The sequence below is a fragment of the Papaver somniferum genome, chromosome 6 (genome assembly GCF_003573695.1).
Source record: "Papaver somniferum cultivar HN1 chromosome 6, ASM357369v1, whole genome shotgun sequence".
NCBI classification, from domain to species: domain Eukaryota; kingdom Viridiplantae; phylum Streptophyta; class Magnoliopsida; order Ranunculales; family Papaveraceae; genus Papaver; species Papaver somniferum.
The window spans coordinates 174,525,929-174,541,977 of record NC_039363.1 but is presented as its reverse complement, the minus strand read 5'-3'; the positions used below and the strand labels follow the sequence as shown (position 1 = coordinate 174,541,977).

The 16,049-nt window shown below is 38.6% G+C and overlaps 1 protein-coding gene across 1 annotated transcript; it reads left to right on the top strand.

Moving 5' to 3' along the window:
* The first annotated feature begins 819 nt into the window (after positions 1–819).
* LOC113290177 (WPP domain-associated protein-like) lies at positions 820–6,535 on the top strand. Its single transcript, XM_026539732.1, has 6 exons — positions 820–1,042; positions 1,710–3,782; positions 4,809–4,935; positions 5,550–5,651; positions 5,809–5,891; positions 6,165–6,535. The coding sequence occupies exons 2-5, from the start codon at positions 1,819–1,821 to the stop codon at positions 5,872–5,874; spliced, it is 2,259 nt and encodes a 752-aa protein (XP_026395517.1). The 5' UTR covers positions 820–1,042; positions 1,710–1,818; the 3' UTR covers positions 5,875–5,891; positions 6,165–6,535.
* The last annotated feature ends 9,514 nt before the right edge of the window (positions 6,536–16,049 follow it).

Genomic DNA, 16,049 nt, shown 5'->3' with positions numbered 1-16,049 from the left:
ATCTCTCTTTAATTCTTTAAATGTTGGTTTGCTAATACAAGTTGTTGACTAAGATAATCATTACATTTTCCACAAAGCAATATAAGACCACATTCCTTTCTTTGACCATTCCTTAATCAATCAAAGAGAGATGGTCGTCAATTTGCATACATCATGGTGAAAATCATGGCGTTCATATTTGGGTTCAATTCTTTCATTTTTTTCAGCATAATACCCAAAAGAAACTAAAAACAAATTAAAATTAGTTTCTAACAAAATTTTCACAAATAACCAAAAAAAAGTAAAAAAAATTCAAACTACGCGTAGGGATTGCTAGTTTCTAACGAAATTTCCACAAATGAGAAAGAAAAATGCACACTCTATGACCATGACATCCCCATATGTAATTTGGGTTTAACTTAATCAAATGCAGTAATAACACACTCTTTGACCATGACATCCCCATATGTAATTTGGGTTTAACTTGATAAAATGCATGCTTCAAAAATAAAAATTTGGAGACAAAATTATTTCTGTTTATGGTGTCCAAATATGTTCTAAAATATATTGATGATATCTTTGATTAATAATTCATTTATTTTTTTAAAAAATAAGATCCATTGACACAGTTAAAATGACATAATCATGATATTTTGAGCCCCATTTCTTTAAAAAGCAACAAAGAAAGAATGAACTCGTGTAGATGGCCTTTGACCTACCAAAACAAACAAGATGACATTGACTCAATCAAATGGGGCCAAACAATCAAAGGAACAGCTCACTTGAAATATAAAGTTTGTCCCCAGACGAAAATGTGTTGTTCAGTGGCATTTCATGTAATATCTCGTGGTTCACAGGGCTGACTGTCAATTACTCTCTCTCCCGCTCACCTCCATCAAAACCCTGCCCTCTCTCTATTTTATCTCTGAACCCTAAAAAACCAAGAGAAAGATTTGGTGTAAGTGCCCTTTTCAGCAGTACTGCAACAACTAAGTCAATACTTGTTTCTTCAAACACCCAGTTCCTGGTACTACTGGGAGGAACCCTTTTCTATTCTATTCAAGTAAGCTAAACAAAACTAGTAGTTTTATTTTTGAGCTTAATTCATTTATGAAATATGATGAAATTGAAGCTTATTTTGTTTTACAAATTGAAATTAACATATTTAGAGCCTTATTATAGATTTTTTTTTTCTTTTTTCCTTTTTTCTTTGCTTTGTTCAGTGTTGATTTATTTGAATTTGAGATTAGAATATGGGTTTTTTTGATTGGAACTTTGGATGGTTTAGAGATGATTAAGACTAAATTTAGTGTGCTTAACGTTCATGGTTTTGATTTGAATTCAAATGAAGATGTTCTTGATTATATAGGAAGATGACCTATCTGTAAGTTTAAGTTAGATTTCATGGTTTTGTAGGCATAATATTCATTATATTTAAGTGGACGACGCCATGGTTTTTGGTTCAAATTGACTTTAGGTTACTGTTTTAATGAATCTGATTAGCTCAGTTATTTTCAAATTGACTTTAGGTTACAGTAGTATTATATGTGTTTTTTTTTTTTTCGTATTGGAATCAACTTATATTCTAAATTTAAATTTGTGTATTGATAGTTGGTTCAGCCTTAATACAGTGTTTCAAGTTTAACTTAGGATGTCTATTTTCTTTGCTTTTGGTGTTGATTATTTTTATATAACCACGTGTATCTCATTCTTTTGCCAATGTATTGCAGGTTTTGGTGTTGAATATCAGACAAGCTCAACCTTACTTGATTCTTCTTCCGGATGCTTCGTCACAACTAAGGTTACTGAGTTTATTTCACAATAATTTGTGCAAATCCTATGGAGAATTCAGGAGTTTTTGAAGATACAAAGATTTCTGATGTTATAGTTGAATCATTTAATGATGAGTCAATGCAATTTGACATTTCTAAGGCAAGTGAGAATCCCGGTGATGATCTTCTTGAAGATTTAGATTCTTACTTAGAAGTTATTAATGATCGTTTGACAGTATCAAGGATGGTGAATGATTCGGTTACCAAGGGCATAGTGAGTGCTGTTAAAGAAGAAGCCAAGCAAACACTTTGTGAGTGGAAACAAGAGCAGGAATTTCGAGAAGAGTTTGAAACTCTTGTAATTCAGAATTCGTTAAAGAGCCTCCAAAACCAGTTTGAAACAAAGCTGCAGGAAGAAAGATCCTTAATTCACAGAAACCCAGGTAATAAACAACTGATGCAGACAAATGAGCTTTTGAGTTTGCGCGAAGAACTCGATGCCATTTCTAGGTCACTGTCCAGTTACGAATCTGGGTCCCTATTTTCTCATGGTTTACTTGAGGTTGGTGAAGAATCTAAAAAGAAAGATCGCCTTTATAAGAAGGTTCAGAATTTAGGGACTCCCAATTCTATTACTGAACGAAATGGTAAACATGAGGAGGCTAATAGGAGCAGACTTGAAACAATGGATCCTGTCCTGCTAAAGAACATGTCAAAAGAGGAGTTGCTAAAATTTTGCAAAACTGAAATGGCCAATACGAAAAGAAACGATGAAACGATCATCCAAGAGATAACTGAAAAGTACTACAGTTTGAGACGAGAAATCCTCAACAGTTGTGATCCTTCTTCACCACTGAGGAGGGAGAAGGAGTTTGACTCCTTGAGAAAAAAAATTCCAGAAGTCATATCTAAGTTGGACAGTATACTCGTGGAGAGTGAAAAGTTACCTGTGGCATGTGACAATACTGAAAATGTACATGAGTTGAATAACAAGCTTACGACACTTTATTCTGAGAACTGCCAGCTCAAGGACTTGCTTTCTAATAAGAAAAAGGAGGCTAAGGACCTCTCTTCCCAGGTATCTGATCTTGTAAACAAGATGTCTAACCATTCTTTGGCTGAGGCAAATTTGTTAAATCAGATAAGGAAGCTAAAATCTGAAGTAGAAGATACCAGAATTGAGTTCTCGTTGAGAGAAGAGATTCATAAGTGCGTCATTCAGGACTTGAACTGCAAAATAAAACATGCTGAGGATTTGCTTATGGAGTCTATTGCCATGCAAGATTTAAGTGAAATTGTTCTCATGGAAGCAGCGAAGGATCCCAAGGGTACTATTGAATATGGAGTTGAAGATTCAGATATGGAGTCCATTATCATGCAAGAGATATGTGCAATTATTTTCATGGAAGCCATCAAGGATGTGCAACTTACAGTCGATCTCTTAAAAATGGAACACGAGAGAGCAAATGAAAATAGAGTATCACTTGAAACATTGTTACTAGAAAGTGACAAGGCATTGTCCGTACAGAGCAAAGAAAATGAGCAGTTGAAGCAAGAGTTGGTTTTGCTTTCAGCTTCGGTGGAAGAGAAGGAAAAGATGGCTTTGGCAGCAGAGTCGAGAATGATAAAGGAGAAGGAGCAGTTTGAACTAATCTGTCAAGAACTTAATACACTAAGAGACAGAGTAACTAGGGGGGACATACTGATTTCAGAGAGTAATAAGATGTCAGATCAGATGAAGCATCAACTGGAAGAGGCTTCACATCAAATACGTTTGTATGAGAAACAGGTGAGCAGTCTTGATCAAAAACTCACTTCGGCAGTAAATGATTTAAAAGATGCAAATGAAGAAAGGAGACAGCTTCATGAGAATGTTAAACGGAAGCAAAATATTATCTCTTCTCTTGAGGAAAGAGAAATTGCGCAGAAGAAGCAAACAGAGTCCATCTTAATGACTGTTCAAAGATTTTCAAAAGCACTTTCTGATTTTGAACAAAGAGCATCAGACAAAGTCAAAAAGAACAATCTAAGGTACTTCGTAGTTTTTGCTTATAAGGTTTATATTCTTATCACCCTTTTTCTATCCGAAATTTTTTCCTTGTCCATATAACATTTTTATCTATGCAAGATTTAATAGATTAAACACTTAGGACAAAATCTATAGACTGTGTAATATACTAATATGTTATGATTATGGTCGACTGATTCTAGCATTATTTTGTCTTAAACATGAATATTTTAGTAGGCTAACTCGTATGCTTCGCTTATTATCATTCTAGAAAGTATTTTGTTGTGCTTGAAAATGTTTTCTTGTCTTAAGGGTTTTTAGTCAATGACTAGCACATTACACATGTTCTCAGTTAGTACCTAATTTTCTGTATAGTTGTTCTAGGGAATGACTGTTTAAGGTCAATAATACACGTAGAAAACTATTTGTTAGATACCAATTGTTAAATCAGTAGTATAGAACTATTTGTTAGATACCAATTGTTCTGGACATTATATGTATTTAATTCGGCCAATTCGTTGCATCACCCTTGTATTAAACCCCACAGCTACTCTCGTAAACCATATACAGTTGAATTATTTAATGACTACTATTTCCTATTGGCATAAATATCCGATGGACCTTTAAATTTTGGTTTCGACCGTCTGTTGACTTGTTTGGAGTTGTGGATACACTCATCTATATGCTTAGCAAGTAGCTACATCTAGACGGAGTTCAGATTTACCTTTCCTGTTTACAAGTGTAAGTTGTACACAAGGGGGTCTAATTACTGTACTTCTTTTGGCCTGTTAATTCCATTTGCCTCGATAACCTTATGTGTGTCGATATGATGATGTTTGTATGTTAAAGTTTTTTGTGTCTCCCTTTGCTATTTCTTATTTAATTAGCCAAGGCTTTCCTCTGTTATGTATTCAACAAGTTGATAAATGTGGTGTACCAATCTAACAATGCAACCATGTAATTTGCCGTATTTATGTTTTGAATAGATAGCTAGAGGGTATTTCTTGAATGCGACAATATGTAATACATGGTCTTGGCTTTTGTTTCAGGTTGGAAAACCTTCATCTTCATTGTCGTCCACTTTTTCACAAATCTAAATCGTTCAAGGGATTGGAGTTGATATACAAGCAGAAACTTGAGCGAAAAATGTCTGATCTTCGCAAGGCAGAAGAAGAGGTATGTGAACTTTTAAGTTGGTTTTTCTTTGTCTGTTGTTGCTTGACAATTATGGATGGTTGTTCTTTTGGTATTTCAGTTTTAGTCATCAGTCGACATATGCAACGAGTAGAACTCGTCTATTTGTCTATACACTGTTGTAAATTTGTGTATCGTTTCATTCCTCAGTAGCATTTTCGTAACATGTTTTATCATCTTCCTATCTGTATATGGTTGGAATGTACTTCAATTGACAAATTGCATATCCTATAGACCCAGTTACAAATTCGCCATTTTAAAATTCTCTAACTCGAGACTTTTAAGCAATATCTGGATATGAAGGTAACGGTCTTGCAATAAAGTTCTGCTGAAATCTGGTTGGCTATATACATCTCACTGAACTACATTGGAAATATGAACTGATGAAATAACACCCTGAATTGGCCATTAAGTTTCTTCGATCTATGATTATGTCAGTATCATACAACCAAGATTTAAGATCAACTAACCTAGTCTACATGCACATCATCATCTCGTATTTATAAGCTGTGAGTTAGGTAGTTTTTGTCTTTACAGTCATTACATGTTTTGAAATCTTTCAACATTTTCTTAGGAAATCTCTGTTTTGAACACAGGTTGATCTTTTAGGAGACGAGGTGGATGCCCTTTTAGGCGTTCTGGAGAAAATATACATTGCACTTGATCATTACTCTCCAGTACTGCAACATTATCCTGGCGTAAGTCTCTGTTTGCTGGTGCTTTTTTTTTTTTTAAACCCTAAATTGGTCATAAACACGCCACTTTGATTCCTTAGCTCAAGATTTCCTGGGATAAAAATTGGCTCACCAGTTTAAAAATAGTGCTCTTATACACCTAGCTCATTTGTTTCTGCAGATTATGGAGATTCTGAAACTGGTGAAAAGAGAGTTAAGTGGAGAAAATTCCAAACCTGTCTATTAGGCTATTATTACTACAAGGTAATTAATCCCTTCTCTTACCAATCAAATAAAGCCATAAGATTAAATAGAATTTATATTAACATAATGGGGGGAGAGTTTGTAACACAAGAATTTTTAAACCTCATATTAGAAGCAAGTATGGTATCCTGATTTTGCTATATCTTTTATTACATCCTGAAAGTATTTGGGGATCCTAGCCAAAAAGAAATGTTTGGAGGATCAGTACTAAAAAACTGTACCACCCCTGAAACTGTTTGGGGATCAATATTTAATAAGAACTGTTTTTTCCAGTGATACATACTTTTGTCTGAAGAAAGAAGAAAATGTGGGTTTAGAACCAACGAAGCCGATTCTGCGGAGTGGACAATCAGGATCTCAGCATGTGGTGCATGCTTTCTCCTCTTTCATTTTGGGAAATTTTGTGTTTGCTTTTGGGACGTGCTGAATTAGAGCGTCCTTAGGTTATAGTTCTGTTTTCACCTGAATGTATATTTGTAGAGGTTACTCTTACATATATGTGGAAAATCTTTTGGCATTGCTTCCATTCTAATTGCTCACAGTTTCATTATTTATGTTATAAAGCAGTTGCGTCTATAAACAGTTTGGGATGAGTTTTGCTTGGTGCTCTCTTCATGCCTTGTGAGTGTTTTGTTTTCATAATTGTATATTTTTGTTCGCGTGCTGATTTTATCTTCTACGTACAGTAGTAGTGGTTCCGAGAATTCTACCTATCGTGTAAGAACTATAAAACACATGTTTAGTTGAATAATGTCGATTTTCTGAGAGGATCGTCTTAGGTGGTGAGAAGATGACTCCAGAGGAATCAGCCCAAGATATCCCTGCTAGGGTGCAGTGCACAAAAGAGAGAAAAATGGGTTAAAATGGCCACCCACTGTTGAGTCATCTGACCCCCTAAACCAAGATCTCCGATAATTATAAGGATCCCAAGTTAGGTTATTGTTTTGTTTTCGCCTGAATGTATATTTGTAGAGGTTGCTCTTACATATATGTGGGAAATCTTTTGGCATTGCTTTCATTCCAATTGCTCACGATTTCATTATTTGTGATATAAAGCAGTTACATTTAGTGTTTTTTGTGATCTAAACAGTTTAGGATGAGTTTTCTGCTCGTGCTCTTTTTGATGCCCTGTGAGTTTTGTGTTTTCATGATTGTATGTATATTTTTGGTGTTGATTTTGTCTTCTAAGTATAGTACTAGTGGTTAGCAATTCGGCGAATGTTTGCGTACCAAACGGGAGCGAATAAGTCGGCCGTCCTACTCAAAGTCCGAACAAGGTTCGCGTAGTTTCTGGAGTTCCCGGTTTATACGCGGATTTTACGTTGCGAACTAGAATTCGTAGATTAAGTCGGCCCATTAATATCAAACTTCCAAGCCCATTTTCCAAATAGTCCACCGCAAACCCAAATTGTGCTTCAAAAAATTATCGAACACCAGACCTCTGCCGTACAAGCCTAGGTGTGCAACCACTAATCCCGCTGGTGATTGATGCTTACTTATGAGATACAATATATATGATATAATAAATAAATCAACCCTCTAACTTTGCACTAAAATGTATTTTTCTTAGTTAGCATGTGCCGAATTTTCAGTACCGAATTCACGTATCATACACGTACGTATTATTCCCGTATCATGCACCGTTGACCGGATTGTTGACCGAATCCGTATAATACACGTACGTATTTCATTCCGAACATTTCCCGTATCCCGAATTGCTAAGTTCTGATAATTCCACCTGACATGTTTAGTTGAAATTTTGATATCAGCAGAAGAAATAAATTTTTCAAGAATCTACGGTGGTGTTTGCAGATGATATTTTGAATAATGTTAATTTTCTGAGAGGATGATTAGGTGGTGAGAAGATGACTCCCGGAGGATCAGCCGAAGATCCTATCCCTGGTACTGTGCAATGCACAAGAGTGAGAAAAATGGGATAAAATGTCCATCTGTTGAGTATCTGACCCCCTAAACCAAGATCTCCTTCCGGATGAAACTGACAAAGAAGGGTATATGATTGACCTTCCAATTTAATAAAATACATGTCCGAAACACACTTGTGATCAGATAATCATCTTCAGAAAAGAAGAAGAGGCTTCAAGCCTTCAACTGATGTGCGAGAAATGTGAATGATGAAACTAATGACCAGACACTAAAATGTTTCTTCATCCTAAAAGCAGTTGCTGGGGATGAGCAAATTTATTCTCTCTCGCCATCTCTTATGACAGATTTAATGGTTTCTTTAATGTGGTTATTGGGTCGGTAAGCTATTCCGTTAATCTTGTTATTTTCATCCTCTTTTTCTTTCGCTACTAGTGTCCTTATTAGCAGTGATAGCAACTCTTTCTTAATCTTGTTAGAATTTCTTAGTGTGCAGCTGTTGTCAAGTCCTTTTGAAATTTACCTGTCAAGAGCATATTCCTTCCCAAATTTCTTAGTGTGCAGCTGTTGTCGAGTCCTTTTGAAATTTACCTATCAAGAGCATATTCCTTCCCTAATCTATATCATTTATAATTCACTTGAACTTATCACTATGCTGTGTTACTCAACCTGTTTAGATCAGTAATTTTGATTGATCTCAACCCAGTTCTTTGCCTAGTTTTGCTGTTTCGGTTTGTATTAGTGACTGGGCTTAGTCATCGTCTGTTGTTGAGCTTCGTCAGTGGGAGGCGAACAATTCTTTATCTTTGAAAGAAAGAACCCTTGTTTTAGGGCGTACCAAAGAATTTTGAGGCAAATGAAGTAATGACAAAACAGGGTCATTGGATAGTAAATCTAAAAGGCCTTTGTCCAAATATTTTTTTTTTTGTAACGGTAAATCTACCTTTCAGTATTAATGTTAATAATAATGACTAGTTGTTAATGATTTTGGTTAGTGATTGATGTTAATGACTAGGGATTAGGATAATTAAGTTATAAAACTTTGTGTTAATAAATTTGGGGGAAGAAAAAGAAAGGTTAGGTTTTTTTTTTGGAAAAGTAGAAGCGAGGAAAAAACTTATATTTTGATTCATCTCGTCTCAATGGATGAGGAGGGACAATCTTCATCTAAAAAAGCTCGGAAAATACACATCAACTATAACAATGATCACGCCTGAATGATTTTACTCAAACTCAAAATGATGATTTTTACGAGCCAAATCTAGATGATGAATACTTCGATGGAGAACCCAATGCTATTGATACACAGGTATACTTCTGTCCTATGTTGAAATTTATTTTTGTAGGTTGAAATCATCAAAAAAGTTGATTTTTTTCACCCTGGTTCGTTATATATGATGAACAGTTCGACTTACTGAAATGTTTAAAGTTATAGGCCGGACTTTTGTTTTATGACTTCTCAAATCGATAGTTAACAGTCCGGATTGTTTTGAATTTTTATAATAATCCGAACCTTCTCTTGTGAGTTGTAGGTTAATGGTTCGCTTACATAGTGAATATTGTAAGAGCGGAACCTTATACCTTTGTGTGTTGGGCTTATATCTTGAATATTCTTTCAGCCGAACAACTATTGCCTTGTTTATGAAAAAAATTAAGTCCATACACATTTTGAGATTATGCTTATACATTAAATATCGAAATTGGTGAACCTTAATAAGGTATTAGGTTCAACTTATTCATTATTTAGTGCATATGTTGAACCTTATTATAGCTTCCTAATATCTAACCTTGTGATGTTCTTGTAAAACAATGAATTAAATTGAGTCTATAGAAGTGATGTTCTTGTAAAACGATGAATTAAATTGAGTCTATAACTATATGGATTAAAATGTAATAGCATTAGTTTAGTGTCGTATATTTCTTTATTTTCGTCGTGTGATTTTGGACTTTATCGACCGACAAAGATGAATAAAATGCACCACACTATAACCAAAAGTTATAAATGGTATACACATAATTCATCACTCGCCACGTGTCAGAATATTTACACGTGGAAGGCACGCAACTTGGGACATCAGGGCATGATGCCACGTCTCAACACCCAAGAGGCATCTGTCATCTACATATGATCATCAGCGAATTCATCCGATGGCTAAGAATCAAGGGGACTGAAAGAACGAGCCACCGCGGGGTACTGAAGAATACCCATAGATCTGCTTTATTCCATCCCGAGGAAGATGCGAGATCAAGGGTGAGGATTGGTCTCACTGGTGAGGATGTGACAGGGGAATCATACATCTGTCTGGCGCATGCAGGCAACCCAACCACCCGCATTAAACATTCTAAACATAGAGTACGTGTCAACTAAACTGTGGAGGAAAAAGAGGTGACCCATCGTCACCTCACGAGACCGCTGGAGGCATCGGATTAGAACGAAGACCCCAGCGTGATCAGCACAAAGAATAAGAAAATAAGGTTACAACTGTCCCAGATAGTGGACCATGTGTTCCATCCATATAAATACCCCTCTCCACTAAGAGAGAGGGGGTCAACCAGTTTTAGTGAGATAGAGAAGATATTAGGAGAGAGAAATATGAAGATTAAGTATGAGTTCTATTTCCCCCTTAGATTCGTTATTCACACAGAGTCATTCGACTATCTTTGTAATTACTGAATACATAGTAAAACACAAACCCCCGTGGATGTAGGCTTTAGTGTTGAACCACATAAATCATCGTCTTATTTACATTCAACACTTTACTTTCCGTCTTAATTATTATGCTTTGATTTTCTATACTCTACGAGCGTATGAATAACTAAATTATTTCCTCATGACTAGACAAGGACGAGCCCGAAGGCTCTGAGTCGATGAGTCATCGTCTTTACGTAGTCTTACTAGTGATTTACTCTCTTTTACACGTACATGAGTATATGCGAACATTGTTTGTGAGCACTTGGATGCCATCGTCATTTCTGTGTTCACAATCTGGCGCTAGAAACAGGGACTCTGTCCCTGTAAAAGATTTATCTTATCCTGTGATTTTACCTATTTTTGGCTCCCCGTGCTATTCTCTACATAATAGTGTTCGGACTTACTGCTAACAGTCAAAATTGTCCTTCAAAAAAAGTTTTCTTCACGTGATTTAACATCTATTGTGTCAAGAATTAAGTAATACTTATGAATCCATACTTTTCTTAGAAGTTATCCTTGTTTTCCAAGCTTAAAACTCACAGATCTACGCATTTTTTTAGAGTTTTTCATGTTTCCCGAATTTGAAACTTATGAATTTATGTGTTCCTTAGAACGTTGTACACGTTCCACACTTAAAACTTGGAGATCGACGCTTTTCTTAGAATTTATCACGATTTTCATACTAAAAACCGATCGATTTGCACTTCCCTTATAATGCTTTTCAAGATCTGTAAATAGATTTATGTTTGCAATTATTGGATTTTCCCTTTCAAAGACAGTTTTCAAAGACACTTTTGAATCACGCTTTTGGTGGAGTTACGCTTACGACCTTCACATTTGAATTAACTTTACTAACAAGACCCACTTGGATATCGGATTTTCGATGATGTTTTACCTGTGCAGGCGAAAAGATCGAAGATGGAAAAGACAAAGGATACGGGAAAAACCAAGGCATTGGCTAAAGAAACACCAAGGACGACGCCAGTTATGACACGCATCAAACAAAAAGGTGAGAAGACGAAGGCACCAAACCAGAAACCAGATACAGCGGAAATTACCTCACCCCCTGATGTCAACGTTGTAGCAGCAGCGGCACTCAAAGCTATGGCTGCCAAAGCTGAAGCAGCAAAGGCAGCCGCTACTTCCCGTGCTCACCAACAACGAGAAGGGTTTGCAGAATCAACGATGCAGCAGCCAACCCTTGGGATGCCAGCAACGAACGACCAGAACCAGACCCTGCCGGCAACACAACCGACGCCTCCACAGGTAGAAATGTTGTTGCCAAATTCCGACCCATCCCATCCCTTAGTCCATACCGTTGATGAAGATCACACTGTGGCTATTGGGGGACAAGGGCGGATCGAAACTCCAAACCAAGGATCGAATCATTCCCCCTAGCTGATAGCAAAACTCGAAGAACTAAAGAAGAGCTAGAAGACATATGCAGAGGTTGTGGCATTATTAGCTCGAGAAAATCAGGAGCTCGAGGACAATATTTCCCAAAGCATCGGAGTAGCACATCAATACGATGAAGCAAATTCCAAAGCACCAGAGTCGAACCGTGACCGAAGGATTGTCTTGACTAATCCCGAGTCATTAAACCGAGGAGCAACCAGAGGAAATAGGTCATCCGACCCAGACTTTGTACCAGAGGATTCAGACTATTTTGATAGTGAGAATCGAAGACCATGGCAACCTACGATCCAAAAAGACCACCAGCGGGCAATGGAGGACCTTCGTGCTGAAATGATGACAGAGATCAAGCAACTAAAAGCCATGCAAGGAGGGGGAAGACTGGAAGAGGTGATGAGAGAATCAAACACCACACCACTGACCCCACACTTGGCCAAAGCACTTATCCCTCAGAAGTTCCCTATTCCAGCATTCGAATGTTACGATGGGTCCAGCGATCCCGCAACACATCTTCGTTATTAAAATCGTATCTTAGCCCGATGGGAGCAAGACGATGCATTCCTCTGCAGGTATTTTCCTTCAAGTCTAAAGGGATCAGCACTATCTTGGTTCGACAATCTACCGCCCAACTCCATCAACTCCTACGACCAGCTCGCTGAGAAGTTCTTAGAGACTTACATGTACAACAAGGCTGTCAACGCAGGAATGGACAAGCTCTTCTCACTAGATGCCATTTACAAAGAGACAATCAGGGAGTATACCGACATATGGCACCGTATTTGTCAAGCCATAGGGAATGTAGACCCAGTGGTCAGCATCAACTGTTACAAATGGGGACTGGATATAATGAGCCCATTATTTGTGGAGATTCATGGAAGTGTACCTACGACAGAAGGAGACCTTCGACTAATTATTGAAAAGCATGCCAGGCTAGAAGAGATCCAGCGGGAGAACCCTGAGGCCCAAGCTCAAAGATCTCATCGTACTAATTCCGTAGAACAAGCCAGCAGATCAAAGAGGGACGGCTCAGCTGAGCGTCCTAACAATGATAAGAGAGGACGAAGGGACGACCATCGACGTGATGATCGTAAATTCGAAGATCAAGTTTTCACAAAGCTGAACACCAACTACACACGCATTCTGAAGGAAATCAAGGACCGGGAAAACCTGGAATGGCCATGGTCCAAAGGAAAACAGTCCCTAGGACCGAGAAGTCAAGGGATTACTGTGAATACCATTGCTTCAATGGAAACCAAATATAGAAATGCAAGAATCTCAAGATAATGATCCAGAAGATGATTGACGCTAGTGACCTCTAGCAATACATACAGAAGGAAGAATCTGAAGATAGGGCAAAGCGAAGCAAGCAAGTCCAACTACCTTAAGGTAATCGAAGCATCAACACCATCTCATGTTCCGAATCTACTGGACCATCGCTGACTTCCCAGATAGGGGAAAGGCTAAGAAAACAATTCGAGGATTACTGTGAGATTTACAAGATCGATGGGGTAGAGGTAGAGGAACACGAGCAGTAGATGAATACACCTATGACCTTCAGTGCTGAAGATATAGAGGAAAACATGGAAGATCAAAACGATCCCTTGGTCCTCACTTTACCAGTGGCTGGATGTAACATCAGGAAGATCCACATCGATGGAGGAAGCTCGGTTAATGTTCTGTTCTATGACATGTTCAAGCGGATGGAGCTGAACGACGAACAACTAATGTCTTCTTATTACACCATCTACGGATTCAATGGGTCACCAACAAAGCCCTTGGGAGATATCGTTTTACAAGTAGATGCAGTTGCCATGAAGGTTGATACTCGATTCAGCGTAGTGGACGCACCCTCCCCCTACAACGCCATCATTGGCCGAAGATGGGTGCACAAGCTCAAAGGAGTAGCAGCTACCTATCATCAGTACCTCAGCTTTCCAACACCCGAAGGGGTAATGGAAACAAAGGGAGATCAGGTCACCGCTCGGGAATGATAGGCTATTCAAAATTAGCTCAATAACGAACAAGATGAGCAGCGTAAATCCCGAAGAAGTCGAAACAAAGAGGCTGCCAAGGAAAAATCCATTGACCTTTACCTCGAAGAAATCTCCGGAAAAAGTCTGACGAAGGAAACCATCGTTATAAACACCGAAGCAAGCACCTCAACGGGTAAACGGGCTTAAGAGCCTACCAAACAACAATTAAAGAGCGTCCCTCTCCTAGGGGAACCGAAGCCTACATTCACATCGGTAGAACCCGTAAAGGAGATCAATATAGGGACCGAAGAAAATCCGAAGATGATCAAGATAGGAACTCTAATGGATAAAGAAAGAGAAATGACTCTAATCAAGTTACTCATGGAATACACAGACATCTTCGCATGGAAGTTAGGGGACATTCCAGGGATTGATCCGAAGATAATTCAACACGAACTTCGTATAAAGCCGGGCACGCCCCCCTTCAAGAAAAAAGTACGAAAGATAGCACCAGAGTACCACCAAGAAATTAAGAAGGAGCTCCTTAAATTGTTAGAAGCAGGGTTCATCAAGGAGGTCAAATACCCAACGTGGATATCGAACATGGTCATAGTGCCTAAGAAGAACGGAGGAGTAAGAATATTCATCGATTTCACCAACCTCAATAAGGCATGTCCGAAGGACAGTTACCCGCTCCCAAGCATCGATCAACTGGTGGAAGCCGTCGAAGTATACGAAGAACTATCATTCATGGATGGATATTCTGGCTACAACCAAGTAGCCCTTGCAGAAGAAGATCAACAACATACAACATTCTACACCCCGCACGACCTCTATTGTTATACAAGGATGCCCTTCGGACTTAAAAATGCAGGGGAAACATACCAGAGGATAGTTGATGCTATCTTCAAGCCTTGGATCTGAAACACCCTAGAAGTCTATGTTGACGATATGCTTGTCAAAAGTAAGCTGAGCAAAGACCACCATCAAGACCTGAGGGATATATTTGAGGCAATGAGGAAGCACAACATGAACGTAAATCCGGAAAAATGCACATTTGGTGTCACCTCAAGGAAGTTCCTCGGATACCTAGTAACGAAGAGGGGCATCAAAGTAGATCCCACCAAGATCTAGGCCATCGTAGAGATGCCATCCCCGAAGAACCTGAGAGAAGTCCAAAAGCTCAACGGATCCCTAGCGGCTTTGGGAAGGTTCATCGCCAGGTCATCGGACAAATGCAAACATTTCTTCAACATCCTCAAAAAGGGAAGCAAGTTTGAATGGACCGCAGAATGCGAAGACGCTTTCTAAAAAATAAAAGAGTATTTTTCCACGATCCCGATCCTACAAAAACCCGATCCCGATGAGGTTTTGGCTCTCTACATAGAAGCGACAGAGGATGCAGTCAGCGCAGTATTGGTCAAGATAAACATGAAAATAGATCATCCAATTTATTACGTCAGCAAGACCCTCAACACGGCAAAAAGAAATTATACGAAGATCGAGCAGCTCATCTTGGCACTAGTATGGGCAACCCAAAAGCTAAGAACCTACTTGAATCACTACATTCGTGTCCCGTGCAAAGCACCGCTGGAGGTTGTTCTCAAGAGCGCTGGGAAAGTAGGAAGGATAGCAAAATGGAATACTCATCTCGATCAGTTCAACATCATCCATGAGATCCATCATTCACAAAAATCGCAAGTCCTGGCGTATTTTTTAGTAGATTTACCCCAGGACAATGATGACGAGGTAAGGGGCATACCAGAAGCAGAGGATGGAAAAGATCCAGTTGATGTTCTCGAGCCCACAAGCCAAAGACGATGGGAGGTCTTTGTTGACGGATCAAGGAATAGGGAAGGTGCGGGCATAGGCATCGTAATCACTACCCCCACCGGGGAAAGGATCGTACACGCGCTGAGGTTGGAATTCAAGGGGCACACCAACAACAACGTAGAATACGAAGCTGTGGTACATGCTCTACGTTTAATCATAGAAATGGGAATAACCGATGTACGCCTGACAAGTGATTCACAACTAGTCATACGATAGATAGGGCTGGAATACAATGTCTACGATGACACCCTCTCCGCATACATGGCTTTGGTCCAAACCTTAGCCTCATAGATACCAAGCATCAAATTCCGACACTTGTGCAAAAAAGATCTCAGGCATGCTGACGCCTTGGCATACATATCATCC